General features: G+C 44.4%; 1 protein-coding gene across 8 annotated transcripts in view; it reads right to left on the minus strand.

Moving 5' to 3' along the window:
* The window catches only part of trip12 (thyroid hormone receptor interactor 12), a 59894-nt gene that overhangs the window by 35869 nt on the left and 3665 nt on the right, over positions 1-20360 (minus strand). For 5 of the 8 annotated variants that reach the window (XM_062552511.1, XM_062552510.1, XM_062552505.1 and 2 more), the window contains 4 exons: positions 19181-19211; positions 6171-6317; positions 4210-4338; positions 1629-2851 (listed from right to left, as the gene is read on the minus strand). In XM_062552511.1, coding sequence (XP_062408495.1) covers positions 1629-2851; positions 4210-4338; positions 6171-6268 — 1450 coding nt within the window. In that variant the 5' untranslated portion in view covers positions 6269-6317; positions 19181-19211. The remainder of the gene's footprint in view (positions 1-1628; positions 2852-4209; positions 4339-6170; positions 6318-19180; positions 19212-20360) is intronic. The other 3 variants (XM_062552508.1, XM_062552509.1, XM_062552513.1) reach the window with 2 other exon arrangements.

Here is a 20360-nt window from a genome sequence, read left to right on the forward strand (position 1 = left end):
ATGTGTATGTAAACTGTGGTTAGTTACACTATGACAACTGTGCATGATTCTGGGTCTGGTCACATTGAGGCTTGCACACGGGTGTAATCAGAGTAGTCAGTCAGGCACCCCCTCTCTGACGGACAAGGCAACACACAACCAACCCGAGTTTTGGACCACTCATTTGGACTGGCTGGTCTCCCGCACCATCTGTGACTGACACACAATCTGCTCGTCTGTATTTAGAACCCAACCACACACACACAGACGTTCCTTCCTACGTCTATACCCCCCCCCACACACACACAGACGTCCCTTCCTACGTCTATATCCCCCCCCCCCCCCCCCCCACACACACACACACACACACACACACACACACTCCTCCCCATGCCACTTACCTACCTACTACCTACAACCACCATCACTGATACAGTCTGATACAGACAGCAGTTAATCCAGGGAGTCAGGATTTAGGTTAGCATCAGTTGTTACATATTACACATCTCACCTGGCCTACCGCCATCTAAAAATGGCTCAACTGACTAGTCCAGCATCGGCCATTGAAATGAACGGGGACAGTAACTTCCTTACTCCATGCAGTTCTAGAATACCACCTGCCTGACTTGACCAGACATGCCCTTCAGCTCCTCTAAAACCTCCTGCTGCTGCTGCTTGGGATCTGACCGAGTACTTTCCAAGCGGCCTCCTCCCAAACCCGCTCAGAGCGGCATTCAGTCGACGGGCTCATCGTAAATGACTCATCCATTAGTGAGCCTAAAGGGCATCCAAGGGCCCTCATACCCTGGAGCACCAGTAGCACCAGTTTGGCTGCCATCTCTGATGGGCTATATGCTAATATGGAAGGCTGTTTCGAATACCTTATGGAGTTCCGGTTAAGGATAAGCTGATGATGTTGTAACTGCATCTTCTGTTATATGTTGCTCCTCCACACTGAAGATATGGTTTGCACCGATGATAAAAATTTCAACACACGCAAAAATGCTTTTAGATCGTAACATGCTGATTCACTAGGTGCAACAACCAATTGGGTCTGTGTAGACATTTACACTAACAATAGCGGCAGGTTCAAACACACCTGGCTCCACTGAAAAGTAAATGAGGTACCTGAACAGCCTTCCATACATATGGCCTATTTGTGTGTGCTTTCCTATAACAAATGCGGTGCCAAGCCAGAGCACACAACTGTGTTTCCGATTCCAAAATTCAACAGTGAGGTGGAGACATGGACATGCCCACTCAGCCCATGTGTCTTGGGCACCCAAACGAGTGAGTCTTTGGCTCCTGTCTGAGGTCCTCAAGTTTGTTGTGACTCCTGATGTTGCTACATGTATTGTCGGCCTTTCTTTGTTTCATAACAACTAAACCAAACAGCAGGCAAGCGATTCCCTATTTTTCTTTAAAATCAGCATTGAGCACTGCCTCCTCTGACGATAATGAGGAGGAATAATGTATCAAGACTAATTTATGATGACCTTGGTCTTTAATGCACAACATTTTCAGCAGGTGGCACAAACAAAATGTCCACCCAGAACGACTGCGTGCTCTCACAGCCGTGCACACACATACACACAAACAAACAAACACAGGCGCGCACACACACACAATCACACGTGCACCCAACTCACTTGCTAGTTTGGCCTGTAGTCCCGAGGGCCCAGGTTTGGAGGTGGTCTCAGCCTTGGAGGAGGATCCTGGCAGGGACAGCTTGGGCTTTGGCAGGTTGACTTTGGGACTGAAACGAGAGGCCCACTCAAACTTGGAGCTGCCCGCCGCTGCTGCTGCTGCTGCTGCTGCTGCCGCCGCGGCTGCCGCTTTCGCCTGCTCTTTTCCTCGGCCGCTACGACGCGGAGAGGGACTGGACGCTGAGCGGGAACGCCGCGCCTTACCGCTGCCCGCCGCGGGCTCTCTGCCCTGCTTGTGCCGGGCGCCCGGCTGCGGTGGAGCACAGCTGCCCGCACCCGCTGCCGCCGTGGGCACGGAGGACGAGGAGGAGGACGAGGAAGAGGAAGAGGAGGAGGAGGCGGAGGACAGGGAGGAGTCTGTGTTGTTGGCGGTGGCGGAGTTGTTGGTGGTGGTGGTGGTGGCGATGGCGGTGTTGGTGGCGGCGCTACACCCAGCTCTGGCCGAGGCGGCCGACTTGGACGCCAGCTTGTTTGCTTTGACGGCGGCGGCGGAGAGCGCTGCGGGGGCAGTGGAGGCGCGGCTGGGAGTCGGGCCGGTGCCGGACGAGGAAGAGGAGGAGGACGAGGAGGTGGTGGAGGAGGAAGAAGAGGACGAGGAGGATGAGCAGGAGGCGCTCAGGCTGGCTGCGGGGACAGAGTCTGCCTTCTTGCGCTTGTGGCTAGGCGGGGCGGCCGACGTGGACGGCAAGGCCCCGAAGGAGGAGGAGGAAGAGGAGGAGGAGACGCCGCTCTTTCTGGCGGCGGAGACGGCGCTAGTGCTGCCGCTGCCGCTTCCGTGAGCGCGCTGGTTAGCGCTGGCGCTAGCTTTAGCGTTCGTCAGCAGCTGGCTATCGGCCGGTGCCCGGCGCTTTTTGGACTTGCCTCCGGCGTAGAGCGGAGGCTTCCGGGTCAGTGAGGAGGAGGAAGAGGCCGCTGTGCCGGCGGCCAAGGAGGATGAGGAGGCGGAGGACAAGAAGGTGCCCTCGGGGGCCGGGGGCTGGACTTTGGGCTTCTTGGCGGCTGAAGAGGAGGAAGAGGAGGCGGAGGAGGAGGAGGCGCCGAAGGTGCTGGGCTCGGGAGCGGAGCTGCGCTTCTGGCCCCGGCTGTCCTCACGTTTGGGCGGCTCCGAGGGGCCTGCCGCCTCTGGGTCCGGCTCTACTAACAATGAACTCACCGACAGAGGGTTTCTGCGTCAGATGACAGAGACCAGGAAGAGAGGAGGAGGAAGAAAAAGAAGAAGAAGAAGGGATGAAGAAAGAAAGGGGGAGAGAAGAGAAGAGTGGAGGTAGGAGAGAGTGATGAACGGTTAGGAAAGTCACAGACAAAAGAATATGACGAGACAAACATTGGAATAAAAAAAAAAACAGGATGAAATCATAAAAAAAAGGTGGAAGAAATGGTTGAGAATGAGGGGGGGGAATGAAGAAAGGAAGAGAATGATACAGAGAGAGAGAGACAGAGTAAGATACAAGTGAGATAGGAACGAGTGAGAGATAAAGTGATATGTTGAGCAGAGAGATTAATGGAGGGTTGGTAAACAAGAGAGAGAGGGGAGGGGAGAGGGAGAGAGAGAGAAACAGGAAGAGAGAGGGGAAGAGAAAGAGAGAAAGAGGGAGGGGATAAGAAGGGGAGGAGAGAGATGGCACTTGTTAGAGCAGTTCTTAACACAGTCCTGTACACAGGCCAAAATCACAAAGCCTCATTCACATTCAGGCCTGGGGTGAATAAAACAAAAGACTGACAAGTACAACCACCAACCAGCTGAGACCACAGCAAAAGCACAGACCAACCCCTCACTAGCACAAACTTGCACCCCCAGAGAGTGAGTGAGAGAGTGAGAGAGAGAGAGAGATAGTGTGAGAGAGAGAGAGAAGAGAGAGAGAGAGCATAGGCATATGAGACAAACAAAGAAAGACAGAGGAGCACACACAGAGAGGGCGAGAGTGCAAGAGAGGACTGGTGAAGAGAGAACGAGAGAAAAGAGCAAGAAACAAGCAAGGATGATGGGTGGGGTACAAAAGCACAGAAAGGTAGACGGAAAAAAAACAAAGAGAGGTAGATAGTGGTGCAGTAAGAGCCCGACAAGGAGACAGACAGAAGCTTATACAGACACTGGGTAATAAAACAGAGCAAGACAGAGACAGACAGGAGCATGCGACAGAGGTGAGAGACAGACAGCATTTGGGGTGGGGGGTAGGGTCAAGGCAAAAGGGAGAGAGCGCAGAGAAAAAGCAAGACAAACAGACTGACATACAGACACAAAAGAGGAAGGACGGAGAAAGGCAACAGGGAACGACACAGAAAGGATGGATAGAGAGAGAGAGAGAGAGAGAGAGAGAGAGAGAGAAAGAAAGAAAGAGAGGACAGAGACAGAGCGCAAAAGATAGAGATAGAGAGAGAGAGTGTGAGAGAGAGAAAGAGAGAGGACAGAGAGAGACAGAGCGCAGAAGAGAGAGAGATAGAGAGAGAGAGAGAGTGAGAGAAAGAGCGAGAGAGAGAGAGAGAGAGAGAGAGAGAGAGATGCAGAGGAAGGATTGAGGGGTACCTTCTGGAGCTGTGGCCTCTGGAGGAGCCAGAAGCTGAGCTGGGTGGGGCTTTTGGAGCCTTAGAGAGGTTAGGTCTTCTACTTTCAGGAGGGGAATGTGCGTTATGTTTTACCTGCCCTGCCTGCAGCCTGCAAGACCACAGAGGAGGACATGACTCGTGTGGGACACGGCAGTAGAGCACATTCTACACACATACACACACACACACACACACTCTTAACACACGCACAGCACTGCCAGGCAACTTCACCACTCTATCAACATGCGCACACACACACACCGTCATATACAGTACACCTGCTGTAGTGTGTTCATAGTCACAAACACACACAACCTTACGGCGTCACCTGGATGCAACCGTGCTGCAAAGTGAAGATGGCAGACTGACCTCTGTGCGAGTGTGTGTGCGGTTAAAAAGCTTTGATGTGTGATGCCTTTGAAAGGCAAAGGAAATTAAATCTGTATTTCAAAGATGGCCCCCTGACTGGGCCACTGAGCTAGCCTGCTGTTTGACTGACTGCATCAAGAATTAAGTGGTTTGACAGACTGACGGCGGGTGGAAAGTCTGTAAATGGCAAATTCTTTAACAACTGCGTGGAGTGACATTAAAATATGGCCACCTGCAGTAGTCCTCGCTTGCCTGCCCACACAATGGGGCAGGACGATACATATAAAGAGACACGAGGACGCCATTACACTGGACACGCGCAGGACAGGCTGTAAGTTCATTACATCACACCCTCTCATCAAACTCATCAAAATGGTACTTCCTCAGACATCCATAGATGGCCTGCAGACCCCACACAAACACACACTCTACACCACCAGTGACATGCCCATGATGTAGATGTATACAGTGTTTCCCACAGATTAGAAGGCAATGTGTGGTGGTCGCCCCATGTCTGACGGGGGGGGGGGGTGCACCCATATTTTTCATTGCACCCATATTTTTCATTACATCGCCTTTTTATCGCTCTCCTTTTTTTTTAACAAGATGTGAAGCTTGTCTTTATTTGAAACACACACACATTATGTAATTATTTACATTATATAGGCCTATACTGACATTTCTGATATTCATAACAGCAAACTTTATGCAGATTATAGCCTACTATTCATATTACAACTCCATTTCTTAAATTCAGCTGACTGGTTGAAGCCTCAAAATATTGTAAACATAGCAGGCTAAGCTTATCATACTCTACTGGTTGGACTGTTCAGTTTCCCCACATGTGTTTAAGTTTCAAGGTAAGCTAATACTTTTTCTCCTTGGGACAGGCCCTTTTAAGTCTTGGAGTTGAAAAACATTGTTGGTCAGTCAACTTGAATGCAAGAGTTTTAATCAAATGTCTGAAGCATAGCCTACTAATGATGCTAACCAAATATAACAGTAATTTAGCTAGTCTTCTTCTGTGCGTCAATGCGTCCACGATTGTGAATGTTTTATTTGGATTAAATGTGCATGTGGAGGGCGGCTGTCCATTGAGCGCGCACGAGAGCGGGCCAAGGAGAATGAGTTTACTTCTACTGTTTGGTAATTAAGTTGCACGCATCGACTACAAAAGTTGCGGGAGAACTTTATGCTTCTACCCGAGCAGCGTCAGGTGTATCAATGCGACCACCTACCACGCTTCCAGGGATGATCTCGTTGGTTTTCATGGAGACAGACAGCCGCGGTGTGCACGGAGGGTAGCGGCTGTGCGTGTGTGTGTGTATGAGAGACAGATGCGCGAGTGACAGAGAGGGAGCGCAGGGAAAGGAAATTCGTCTTTACGAATGCTGCGTGTTTTTCAATAGCGTTTCAAAATAAGAATAAATAAATAAATAAATGAATAACGAAACGCAATATGTGGCGGCCGGTGCTGAATCTGTGGCGCACCGCCACACATTTCTCTATGTGTGGGAAACACTGGTATATATTGACATTTTGCAGACACACACACACACATTTCTAGCTTACCTTCCTGTGGCAGTGTGGTCTTGTGGCTGGGCCGCAGCAGTGTTCCTTTGAGAACGTCGCAGTGACCCCCCTGGATTGGAATTAGGCCGGTTGGACATTGGCACCTCTCTCCTGAAGGGACATACCCTTTCTAGACACTACCATTCACTGCAGACAGAGGGAGAGAAGACAGACAGAGAGAGACAGAGACAGAAACAGAGAGAGAGATTAATGATTTTGAAACTGACAACATATTAAACTTGTGTGTACGTGTGTGTGTGTGTGTGTGTGCGCGTGTATACTGTAGGTGTAGGAGTGAGGGAGACAGAAAGAGTGTGTCATTCAGCACAGCATGTTCTTGTTCATTCACATCTCCCAGATTTCCATCTGTTTCCTTGCTACCCACACAAAGCCTACAACCGCACCTACCAATCCAACACCGAGCGTTATCGCCCTTCATACACACTGAGCTTGACCTACATCAGCTACCTGAAGAGGGCTCCGGTGCTTGTTTTTTTTTTTGTTTTTTTAAGGTATTTAACCGCTGACATTGATGAGTTTCTCCTGATGTGAATCATCTGTTAGCTACTGAGGTTGCCGAAAAAAAAGATAGGCTACATTTGTAAAAGCAAGATTATTGGATATTATTATTATTCCTCCCAGAAATGTGGTTCATGATATTCTTATGCCTTTTTTTCCCCCAAACCTCATTGTTACTTTTCCAGACTGTTTTGTCTAGCAGGCAGTCTATTTTTGGACCCAGCACATTAAACATATGCATACACACATAGCCTTCATCTGTGTTTACAGATGAAGTCATCTGTGTAAGTAGGGAAGAAGAAGCTCAAGGGGGGAGGGGAGAGAGAAACCACGTAAACAAACAGACCATCAGGTCACTGAGGTCATTATGCAGCAGCATCGCCACCTTCCACGCGTTACAACGCTCCATCCCCCAACCCCCCCCCCCCAGCAGAGACGAGCATAGCCGCCAGTCGTCGACGTCGTTGTTTGAATATGGCTCTGTGGCCTGGGACTAGTCACGAGACAGAAGCTGATCAATGGCGGCTGCTGCCGCCGCTGCTGCTTCTGCTGCTTCTTGAGGGACTAAGCAAGCATATGGAAGGCAAGCAGGGCCGCAGCGTCACACTGATCAATGCAGTCACCACCCAGGGGAGGGGGAATGCAGACAGTGTTATTGTGATCAAAGGAGAGAGAGGAAGAGAGGGAGAGAGAGGGAGAGAGAGGGAGAGAGGGGAAGAGAGGGAGAGAGAGAGGAGAGAGAGACGGAGAGAGAGAGACAGAGAGGAAGAGAGAGAGGGCAAGAGAAAGAGAGAAACATTGAGGAAAAATAGAGTGGCATTATGAAGTGATGCAGCAGGATGCAACAAAAGAAGGGAAGGGCTCCATCCTCAACGCAGACGATAGTTGGAATTGAAAGGTCCTTTGAGTTTGCCCCCCCCTTTTAAGCCATTTTAGGCACCGTCAACATCACAACAGCGCAGAGAGGATGAGCTAGGCTGTGAGCTGAGGGGAAAACAGCAGCTCCAGCGAGACGGATAGGAAAGGACGGACGGGGAGAGAGAGAGGGAGAACAACAGCGATAGATGCAGAGCGCGCACGAGAGAGAGAAACAAGAAGCCTCTGGGTGTCCTTGCGTCCTCCTCAGCGCGCTTGTGACAATGAGGACTCCAGCAGAGTGGGCAGCGCGTCGCGGAGCATCCATCAGACCGAGCCCACAGGACTGCCCCCCCCCCCCGCCCATCCGCCCACCCCCCCACCTCTCACGCTCATGGTCCTGCTCTCTAGTCAGACTTTGCAAGCTCCTCTTCTACAGCGCAGTTGGCTGCCTATCTTCAAATCACTGTAAGCAATCAACAAAAAAACTCCAATTTTGTCTCCGAGAGCAAGCATAACAACAATTGAGAAGCTTTATGTCCTATGCATGTTTCAAAATCCATTAAAAAAAAATAACAGGCCACCACAGGGTTAAATACAAATATCAGGTCACATTTGTTAAATCTATTGCAGAGAAATAGTTTCACAAAGTGGGGTTGTTGTTATCCATAATTTCCGCAATGTATGTGATTGAAGTGGAGCTACATTCACTTCACATAATCATGTGGATGGCTGAGTATTTATTTATTTGTTTTGACTACTTATTGCACTGATTGCACTTAAAGGGGCCTCCTAGCAACCACTGATGATGCAATATTATGAATCCACTTCATATCATTGCTGCAATGATTCCTCTACAAACAAATCACCAGTTTGTAAAAATTAAACGTTTAATATATATATACATATATTTCAAAAATCTTGCCAAAGTGATTTAAACCAAGTCCATGAGGGCATTCATAGGGGCTATGGTTGATAACAATATTACTGCCACTTACTGAACATGACCTTTAGAACGAGTACCTAATACTTGCTGGACATAAACCTTTTCTTAAAACCTCTTAAAGACTTTGGCGGTCAACTGCAATAAGAAGACATCTCCTTCACACATTCTAATGCATAAAGGGTGACACATATAGCCTCTGATGCATATAGCCTATGCATTATGAGACGTGTGTGAGGGAAAACGCTCTGGGCAATGAGGGAGCAGTGTCCCATGAAGAAGGATGCCCTTTTAACATGTCAATGCATCATTCCACTTCAGATATCCATACATCCATTCCTCCCTGCATTTCTTTCATTCTCCACGTCATTCATCACTCATTTCAACCCCGCCCTCTTCTCAGGGTCAAATACCCACCCCTCTCTTTCTACCGCGTGCCCAGTGGAAGCTTATACTGCCCAGGCTATGCACCATGAAGGCAAAGGCCAAGCTGAGAGCAGCAGTCTAAGGTTGCAGTTGAAAGTGAAACAAAAGTCTAAACAGCCCAAACCCAAAAATACATGCATTGCCTGGGGAGGGAGAGGAGGTGGCACAGGACAGGTCAGGGAAACCAAACAGCGAAACGGAACCAACTACCAAACTAGCACTCGATCACTGTGGCCATGAGGGAAGCATTGCGCAACTCAATACGGTTGACCAATGGCAATGGATTTGGATTTCTGGAGAGTGTGGAGAGTTTAAACACACAACATAGGCTGTCCTGATGTTATGGCGCCTACAGATACAAAGCTATTTGCGCTGAAATATGTACGCACTCAATAGTAGGGCTGTAACGGACATTATTTTCATAGTCACAGAGATAACCGATTAGTTGTTTGTTCGCTAAAATGTTGGAAAATAGTGAGATATTGATCAGTGTTACCCAAAGCTCAAGCTTATGTCGACATATTCGTTTTTTAAGTGATGATGTAATAATGGGATAATAAATAGTTTTCCGGGTCCAACGGCTTTCAAACTCACATGTTATTCTCCATAGACAGTAAAATAAACTATTATTTTCCGTTATTCTGACTAGCCTTTAAGAAAATTGTCATCTTACACGGACTTGTTGCCTCAACCTAATCAAATCTATATTTTTCGCGGAAGCCTGGACGTTACCCATTCATATACCATCTGGCTGCATAGCTACAGTGATTACTTTGTTAAAGTTTAGCGATTTTGTTTTTAAAACCGCTAAAACGAAGGTGGTGATGACAAAGTTTACAAGTAGCAAAACCCGTCTGGCTGCGCTAATAAACATCTTTTCACAAAATAGTTGCTGGGTCCGTGACGTGGGACTTAACAACCGAATAGGCCTACCTTGTTTTGCCCACACATCAGATATTTAGGTTACTGTTATAGAGGAGCTAGTAAAGCTGAAAATATCCAAGTGGGCAACTAGGGTTGTTAACGGTAGACACAAAATTCACGATTTGGTACATACCTCGATGTTGAAGTCACAGTTCAGTTAATTTTCAGTACAATAAACCTGCAAGGACTGCTAGTCTAACATTTACTGACGCTCAACACTTAAACAGGAATAGTATTGTTATCTATTTTAACAACATTCAGTATATGTTGAACCTGAAATCCTTCAACTAAACGGTTTGGTGCAAATACAGGTACCATTGCACCCGTATTGACAGCAAATTGATTAATTGTTGCAGCCTGACTCTGTAGTCAAACGCTGGCCAAAAAACAAACCATTCTAATAGTTTAATGGTGATTATACATTGTTCTTACTCACTGGCAGGCTTTATTTAAGTTTCTATTTTCTATTACAGCTGTTGGTTCACGGAAGTAATCACCCTCAGATACAACTATCAATACTATAGCTATAATGCATAAGTACATATTGTCTGCTATTTGCATTTACTGCTTTTACTCTTTTGTTTTGGATCTTAACTTTTTGGCTCCTGCACCTTTATTTGGATGAGCGCACTGTTTGCAACTAAAACGCTATTTGCATTGGCCATTTCACAGTTCCCTCTAAGCACATTTAGCTGAATGTAACTTGTTCAAGCACTCAATTGTAAAAATAACTCTCCACTGCACCACCATATTTCAACGGCAAATAAATAATATGCAAGTCCTCGGGACCAACGATCATCAAAGTCTATTGTGCCATCCCAAATCCTAATGGGATAAGTATTCTGGCACTGTATTCCACTCCATGTCATATAGTACAGTAGGCTTTCTACTTCTTTCTACTTCTTTCTTCACTGTTGGCAAATGTCACCAGGCCTTTGACATGTTTACCTCTCAGTGAGTCTAAAATGGAGGACACAACAGCTGCCTTAAATGGGATTTCCCACAACCTGCCCACCCCCACAACCCTGTGTTGACCAAGACCAATGGATAATACTGGATAATTGTGTCAATAAGGCTTCCATGGGGGCATTTTAGTGCACCTTTGTGTTCTATAATGCGGAGATGACGTTTCCTTATTAGCGTCAACCTAATAGAGTTCGACATGCTCTGACCAACTTACTTTCACTAGTTTAAAAAGGCTGACGGCAGATGATGGACCTTATTGACAACTGACTGACACAATACATACTAAATCATCAATTACAAAGCTAATATAACTGCGCAAAAGCAATAAGGGATTTTTTTGAAGGGATTTACAACAAAAATACAACATTAGTGTATGCACCAAATTCTTAATCTTTCCTGTTGTCAATGTACTTTCTTGCTTTTGAGTGAGTCACAAAGGACCTGATCTACAATTCTATCTGATTTGTTTATTAATTATCTACTTAGTATTGTGAGTCAACAGACTGGATTTTTGTACAATAACATTTAACCAGGGCAACAGCCAGGTGGCCTATATTTGCCAGCCAGAGCCTTGAACATACAAATATTCCACTTGAATTTAGGCCAAAATGGAGGTAGGCGATGTCAAAAGCTCAAAGTGCAGGCTAATGTGCTTCTATATGGCTGATCTTTTTCATGTTTAGGTTGCATAATTATGCTGTCCGTTTCATTATTTCATGCTCTATAGGCTGCTTTCCTAAGGTCAATTACATGGTAACGTTAATCTGCCAATAACAATTCTTGATTCATTTGTTGGCTTATGGCGATCTCCTTTTACTAGCCCAGGGGTGTCCAAACTACGGCCCGCGGGCCAACTGCGGCCCGCGACGCACTTTAGTGCGGCCCGCGGAGCATGTATAAGTTTATTATAGATATGGCCCGCCACACTTCATTGGCTGTTCGCTATTTCTTTCCAGCAACGACGTTAACATTAGGCTACTGCAAACTCCTTTAGCCTACACTCTTCTTAGAGAACGTTTACAATGTATAAGCTCAAAAATATCAAAACAGCATGTTACATAGAGATGATACTCTTTGAAATCTCTATTGCAGCTAATCTAATTTGCGTTGTTACATACTCCTAAGTCATAACGTTACTCATAACGTTGGCTAATTGGGAACGCGTTTTACCGCGCACGAAAGGGAGAGGGCGCGCCAGCTGGCTTGTCATTCTTGATAACTGTTATCTCCTTCTTATAAGAAACGTTTAAAAGAAAAACGTGAAGACAACAGTAGTTTCACTACTGAGCAACGGTGATTAGGCACAGCAGCCACTGAGTGGAGCCGGCAAGAGTCTTAAAGTGACAGTGCACCATTTATAAATGAATTAAACAGCCTCATATTAACCGTATTTCTTAAAGAATGTATTTTCTACAACAAAATAACGTTGTCATTATTGTCATTGAACTAGTTATATACATTATGTATATTGCATTGTGTACATGTCCAATGGGGGGGGGGGTTATGGCCCACCGGTCAATTTCCAAGACCCATTGTGGCCCTTGAGCCAAAAAGTTTGGACACCCCTGTACCAGCCTTTTTGCAATGCTATCTGTCAACAAACCTCAGTAGCCTAAATAACGACGTTATCCCTTTCATTACTTTATGTTAAAGTAATAGGCTGCTCCCATGTCAATTAGATGGTTATCTATCTGGAAAAAAGGCTACCTATTTTATCAGCCTTTGCAATGACATCGGTCAATGAACTGCAATAGCCTAAATACCTATGCTGACCATTTTACTACTTTGTGTTCAATATAGTGTTCAATTTGATGGTTATATAATACGTAAAATAACTAAATTTGAAAAAATCCATTAATTCGCCATCACCTGGACAACCGAGAGTAGGCTAGAGTTAGACGCGTACGCAAATTATGCTACACTATTTGTAGCTTATTTTATTAGTCTGTGCAATGCAAACGATCAACCTAAGTAGCTAGTCTAACTAAATAGGCTGCTACCAAGACGTCAATTAGATGGCTGTCAGCCTGAACACGAAATTAAATAAATAAAAACAAATCACATTCACTTGCAGCCATCATCTGGACAGACATGTCTAGGCTTAGGCTACATTTTCCACTGTAGAGTAGGCTGTGCATACGGCTACTACTTATTTCATGAGCCGTTGCAATGCTATCTTTATATCCACTTCAATTAACAACGAATCAGCCACCACCTTTATCTGAGGCACTATTAGGTCTCCTAGAGGGTTGTGATAATGAAACTGCTAGTTTGGTATAATCGTAAGAAGGCTAACCAAAGTAATTTTTAGCAGACACTTGAACTAGGCTACATAAAGGTTTATAACTGTCTGAACATTTATTTATGTGCAGTGTTTTGGTCCACCATAGCGAGTGCTCCATTAGCCTAATGTGTGCATTACATGAACTTGGTGTTCCTCCTGGAGGTACAAATGCAATAAAAAAATAAATAAATAATAATAATAAAAAAAAAAACCTGTGTCGTATTAGGGCTAGCCTGTCCTCTGTTAGAGGTTCATAGAGTTCTATACAGAAATGCCTTTGGAGTGGCATTTAGTCCATATTTCTATTTTCCAGCCATATTGGCTCGCGCCCGATGACATAGTTCCCACAATTCATACAGCCTAGTATCGGCCCATGCCTTTGCTCTGGAGACAGAACCCAGAACCGGCTGAGCGCTAGTGGCTTCAGATCCAACATCCCTCATTAGTGCAAGGGGCGGGTGGATGTTGGATCTGATTTCACCTGAGGTTAGCCAGCCCAGACAAATGGATGTTGGGCTGGTCGTTCCAGTAGTGATTGAGACACACACACAGGGCCCTGTTTGTTTACACAATGTTACAATCACCATAGCCATCTTTGATAGTGGACTGATGACAGGTGGAAAAGTAAAAGGAGAGTGGGCCGGGATGTTAAAACTGTAGCTATACACAAATCCCTACTGTACACTGGAAGGGCAGCTGGGTCAGGGGTCACTTGTGTGCTCCTCAATGGCTTTTAAGGGCTTTCTAACAAAGCCACACAGTCTCACATTGCAGAGCTTTGCCAGGGTCGTAGGGTTTATGTTGGAGGGGTTTTGGGTTCATTTGCGACAAGCCAAAGCTCTTTAATTCATCCAGTACACAGATCCTGTAACCTTGTCTTTCTGAAGGTACAGACACTCTACTGTGATACCATTTCCCAATAGAAAGCTGTAGTTCTGCTGTGGTTTGCTTTGGTTCTGACTTGATTTGAAGTCAATACCAAAATTGCATGCAGATACAAATATAGACCTATGACAAACTACAATCACTGTACAGCAGAGTCAATATGTAGACCTGGTCTAGAGAACAATCTGCATACGGCTAGTGACAATGGCCATGGATTGGTACATCATGGTTTTTGAGCCACAGGAATTATATGATTCCAAACCTTCAAGCAGATGGAAAGGAAAAACATTTTCACCCTGGTTTTGGTGAATAAGTAGAGTTTGGTTCAAGGTTTCCTACTTCATATGCAAATCTACGACTTTGAAATGACCACAAATAAAACAAATCTGAGTACGACACAAAGACAAGACTGTGTGACGAACCTCTGATTACAGCCTCCTCTACACGTTACGATATCACTTTTAGGCCCCGTTTACACAACGTTTTTTTTCATCAGTTAGGCCTTGCGTTTACACTACGCCGCAGTTTCGGAGGCTGAAAACGATGGTTTTTGAAAACTGCTTCCAAGGTGGGAGTTTTTGAAACCCCGTTTTCATTTTGCCGTGTAAAGGCACATCTGGCGTTTTTATGAAGACATACGTAGCAATTCTGCATGATTTCGACGACCAGTGACAACGCATTAACAACATCCTGCGCCAAATAGTCTAGGCTATTTTTAAATCCACCACCTCCCCCTGCTAGAAGAGTTAATGAACACGTACTGTAATCAACTTAATGCAGAACTTCGCGCACACATTTTGTTTGAGCAGGAGTTAAATAGTCTAATACGCACACAGCAACTAGGCTAGCCTACTTGTGGCCGCGATGCAAATAAGGTGCTGTGTCCACCAAACGCGTTTTTTACAGCCAGAGCGCCCTCAACCTCCTCCTCTCGGCGCTTCGATAAGTGTTTATTGTTGCTAAGTTACCAAAACCAGAGACGGTTTATAACGAGAACTGCCATTGACGAGCCCGGCACTGTTCTAAAAGTTGAATAGATTTCAACTTTGAGCGCTCTGAGCGCTGCGACAAAAAACGGTCACCGCCGACAGCTTTTTTCCGCCGTGAGCGCTGAGCTACATAGACTTTACATTGAAAATTGTCGCCGTCGGCGCAAAAAACACGTTTGGTGGACACAGCACCTAACTCCATTTAATTCAGCATGTTCAACGAATTCTCTCATAAACAGCGGGTGGAAATTCTGACACTTTCAACGACATGCAATTTAATAGTGAACCATCAAATACCCCCCCAGATTTCAGATTTTCATCAGTCCCAAAGTTTAGCGATATGATCAGACAGTCTAAAAGTAAATTACATCCCAAACCAAACCGAAAATGTTTTGATAGCCACTCCAAACGAAACGTCTCACAAATGCCTCAAAAAACAAGACTGCCCTGTGCTTTGCGCAGCCTAAGTAAATAAAATAGTTTACCCTAAATCATTTGTAGTGTCTGATACCACAATAGCTACTGGCACGCTGGCCTCCTTTACATTTCAGTAAATAATGTAATGCGAATGTCCGTAGCCTATATTAACCGTGCATGCGAAATACCGGCATGCCAGTTCTTCTGATAGACATTAGATATTATGCTAGGGGGCCATATACAATTAGCCTACATTACAAGACCGAAACTGAAAAGCGATAGGTCTACTGTGCTTTAGCTCTCAACGGTTAGTGCAAACATCCACGATGTAGAGTGTGATTGACATAGGCCTACATTGCTGTTTAGGTTTTGAGCGCGCTCATTGACGAGGAAAGGCATTTGCATAGCTACTGTCGGGAACACCCACTGGCGTGCTTCTTCTGGGCAACTTGGTGTTTTCACCTCTGTGTGTAAATGCTGTTTTTTTAGGACTGGTATCGTTAAAGGTGTGAAAGCGGTAAAGGCAAAAACGCCCAGCGTTGTCGTGTAAACAGGGCCTGAGTTGGAGAGTCAGATAGATCATGTCACGAAAGGCTGAACCAGTAAGCTAACCACCATAATATGAATATTTGGCTATTACCACTACTGCTATTTGCTTTACATTTAGGCTACCTTCACCTATATTTTTGGTGCGGTTTCATTGTTTTACCCATCTGTAAGCAGGACGATGGAAAGCTACCGATTCAATTTCCTTGAAACAGTCAAAAGCAGAATGGGGTCAGGAAGAAACCATTCGACTGAAATACAGTTTTGACTCATTCCCTTTTTGCTAACTTTGTGAGATATTTAGCATTGTTTTCTTTTTATGTACGGTTCCTCATAGGACAATTAGCTTGCTACCTCGCTAACTTTTCATTGTTAGTGCAACATGGCTAACTAAATTTACCCAACATGCAGAAAATACGACCGTATTCTGTGGGGTTTAAATTCATCTGAGGGTGAATTAAAGGTGTACTCCAGTATCTTTCAACCTCAACACTACTTTTTTATGTTTTAGGTCCAAACTTAGGAACAAAACACTGAGAACTGGTGCCATGTTGAACCGGCACGTTCATACCGCTATTCCGCTAATGGCTTACCAAGTATGTTGTAAAGTAGAAGTAAACAACTTTCTCCGCGCCACTAGGCTCAACATGTCATTCTGGTTATGGCTATGGTTGCTTAGCAGACGCCTTTGTCCCAGGTGACATACAAACAAAAACAATACAATAATTAAATTTAGCAGTTGATCAGACTAGTGTCGAATAAAAGTTGGCCTATATGAACGGGATCGCTTTTGAGACCCCCATTTAGAGATCTCCATTTAGCTCTAATGTACAGATGTGCTACATTTACATTTATTCATTGTCCAAAGCAACTTTAAAATTGCATTACAAGGGCACTCCAAGTTAAGTGCCTTGCTGAGGAGCTGGAATTGAGCCATAACTGAGCCATAATTGAGCCAAAAGCCAGGAATTGAAACCCACAACTTTTCTGGCTACTGCGTACTAACCCAGCTCCTTAATCACTACACTACCACCTCCCCATAAATTAAGATAATTTTAGCTGATATGAAAGGCAACAGTATTTTAAAATTAGTCTCTTTTCATTAGTACACCGCCAAATTACATTTCAATCTGAATTGACGGATCTTTAGCCCCGCCTCCCATTTCTACTGTCACTAGGCCGAATAATTTTGGTAGCCTGCACATTGGACTCGTTTGTGTGGATCTCTCCAGTTTCAGATTTATTTGTGTTTGACACATTATGGTTAACATCTGAAGAGTAAACCAATATTTCTCGTTTACAGATAGCCGATGTTATGCCTAGACTGCATTTGAAGCAACATTAAAGCTTCTCCCTACCATTCTCCCAAAGTCTCAAGCATTGCTAGCGGGCTAGCCTAGTTAGAAGTTGAATGAACTTTTTTTTTTTTTTTTTTTTTTTTAAATACAGGCCTGTGACGTTCAATGCAGAAGCTAACTGGCTAGAAAAAAAACAAAAAGCAAAAGACAACTCTGTAGTCACAAATTTGTTTGTGTTGGTATGAATAAGCCTTTAAGTAGTATGAGATTCCTATAGTGTAAAAAAAATGATGGTTACTTCATAGCCTGGGTGTTGCCAGCGTTTGATTCACGCTGCTAATTTTTGCCTGATATAGGGAACCAATAACAGAACAGGGAGGAAAGCAAGACGATGATGAGCTATGCACAGACACATTTGATGAGACATCCGTGGCGCCCAATGAACGGATCTGGGCATTTTTTCAAATACGAGAAAATGAACGTTTGGTTGCCAGACCACGTCTCATTATGATGTGGTAGGCGCTAGCCAGGCTAGTTACTTCATAGAAACGTTGTACAATGATTTAACAGATTAAGAAAGCCACCCCTATGGTCACCACTATGGTCAGATTGATTTGTTTAGATCCAGTGAAACTGCTACTTTGGCAATGCCACATCATGGCTTCGGTACTCTATTGTTGTGCATTTGTTGACTTATACCTATCCCTTTCGATCTACATCAGGAGCTGGTCCCCATAGAGTCCACCATGGTGTGTTGCCATTTTGATACAGAAACCAAGAAAGAACTAAACATTGGCTCTAGAGAGCGCTTTTAGTGTTTTTCCATTACTTAAGAGTCACCATATTTCATGGAAGTTTTTCCCTTCATCCCCGAACAGTAAAACCAACTGATCTGCTTGGAGTAAATATTATGTTGGCTTGAGGTTCCATTTTGGACTAGGATTCTTAACAGGATATGTGAGACCTGATTACCTTTCACACCATTTAAGGCTACATACACTTCAAACAAGCCAATCAATGTATTTGTCTTGCTCATCATGCCAACCTAAGTTAAAGTGCATTAACCATTAATCAAACCAGATCAAAAGTTGATCAAGCTGATAGCAATAACACAGTGATTAATCTTAGCACCTCAATGACAATACAAACAGACCACACCTAGTAAACCTTTAAATAGACTCAAAGGTAGAGAGCACTGACATGACAATATTGACATTTCCAATGATAAGACTACCTTCTCATAATGTTAGCCCAAGTGGAGCACTAAATGGCAGTTATTTAACTGTCACTATACTCAAAAATGAATAAATAAAACACACTGCATTAAAGATTTGACAATGGCTACATCAATCATAAACTGTTTACATTTCCCTACGGCATGCAGCCCTGTCTTAAAATGGTGGCCACTTCAATACACAGGCACTCTGCTACATAATAGTTAAGGTGAAGTCTTCACTACAAATGAAGACAGTGCCTATTTTGTTGTGATTTGATTACAATCCCCAATCAATTCACATACTTGGCCAAAAATCTCGTCTTCACTGATGGCAGTGTGAAATGGCCTGCTCACACCGGTCCTAATTGGAGAGTGTCACTCATAGTGAAGGTAGCTGTATTAATAGCATTGCAAACTGATGTGACAACTCATGGGTTGCGTACAGTTCCATCTCACTATCAGTGGGATACAATGTGTGAACAGTTCTACAGAGGATGGATACTCATCAACTGGCTAGAATATTGCTTTTTCCTTTTTTGTTTTGTTATACCCTATAACCCTCTGAGAGACACTCATAAGATGGAACAGATTCTCCCCAAGGCCCCACAACCCCCTACCGAGGCTGTCTACAGTCACACACCATGCCACCACCTCCACCGGTCTCAGAAATTGCAGCTGTTCACCACCGCTCTACCAACCCAGCACTGTCTGGACAGAACACCCGGTCACCATAGGAACTTACCAGCCGTGTGCAAATGCCCCCAACCAGCAGCCTAGGGTGACAAGGGAGGGACGGGGAGGGGAAGGCAAAGTGGGGAGGGAGGGGGGAGAAATACTTTTTTGTAAGCTTTACATAGGCAATAACTACAATTCATTGAGTAAATGAACATGTCCTCCAGGTTTAACTTGAAAAATTAATACTGATGGGAAAGGGGTGAAAAATTACAACACATAAGAATCATGAAGGGAGTGGCCATTTTGTTCAGCGATCTCTTATCCCTAAATTGTCAACAACTTACAAATCAAAATATTTCATTACAGTGCAATGCAAGGACGTCTGAACAGTTAATTTAACCCTAAATGTATCCATTTTCTTGAACACAACATTAAATAAATGCCTTACACATAATTGGTCACTCACTAAACTACTGTTAACTTCAGGGATCAATATAACCTAAAATATACAGCCTGTTCAGGCTAATCACATTCCTCATGCCAGTACCACCTGGCATTTAGAAACAATGTGCTTTTCTATGACACGGTTTCTGGCAAGAGCACAAATTTGAATCTCATTAGTTTGCCAATGGATAGCTATCATTTTACCAAAAGAAAAAAGAAGGTATAGCCTACTGTAGATTAAGCAAACTGCTTCACTGGTCATTAGCCTATATTTTTCTTTCCCATATGGTTGACCATGTTTTCGGCAAAATGATTACCTCATTACTAAACAACCTCATGTACTTCCACCATACCTTACTGGATGAACCCAAATTGATATGATCATGTCACTCAATAAAACATTTGGTCAATCCTACAAAGCTGCACAAAAAAAATGGCTCACCTCATCGTCATTTCAGTATAGTCGTCAATCAAAACTATATAAATCTAACAAATGTTAAAATACAGTTGGCCTATCAGTTTCTTATTTTTAAACCACTTCATCATAGGCTGAAGTTAGCTGACAAATGAAATGGCTATACGGCTTTGAAATAACACATTCTTAAAACTTTAACAGTAACGCAAGCCAGGTTGTCGTCAACATGAAAATACGACATAATCATCAAGGCCATTTTTGGGCCTGCAAAACATCCACGGTTTCGGTCATCTGTACAGATCTTGACAGAATATGTAAACAGGCTACCGAATGGATGGCTTCATCACGTTAATTTGACGACAAACACGAAATAAGTCTGTACAATAAA

This window comes from Sardina pilchardus, chromosome 13 (genome assembly GCF_963854185.1).
Source record: "Sardina pilchardus chromosome 13, fSarPil1.1, whole genome shotgun sequence".
Classification (NCBI taxonomy): Eukaryota; Metazoa; Chordata; class Actinopteri; order Clupeiformes; family Clupeidae; genus Sardina; species Sardina pilchardus.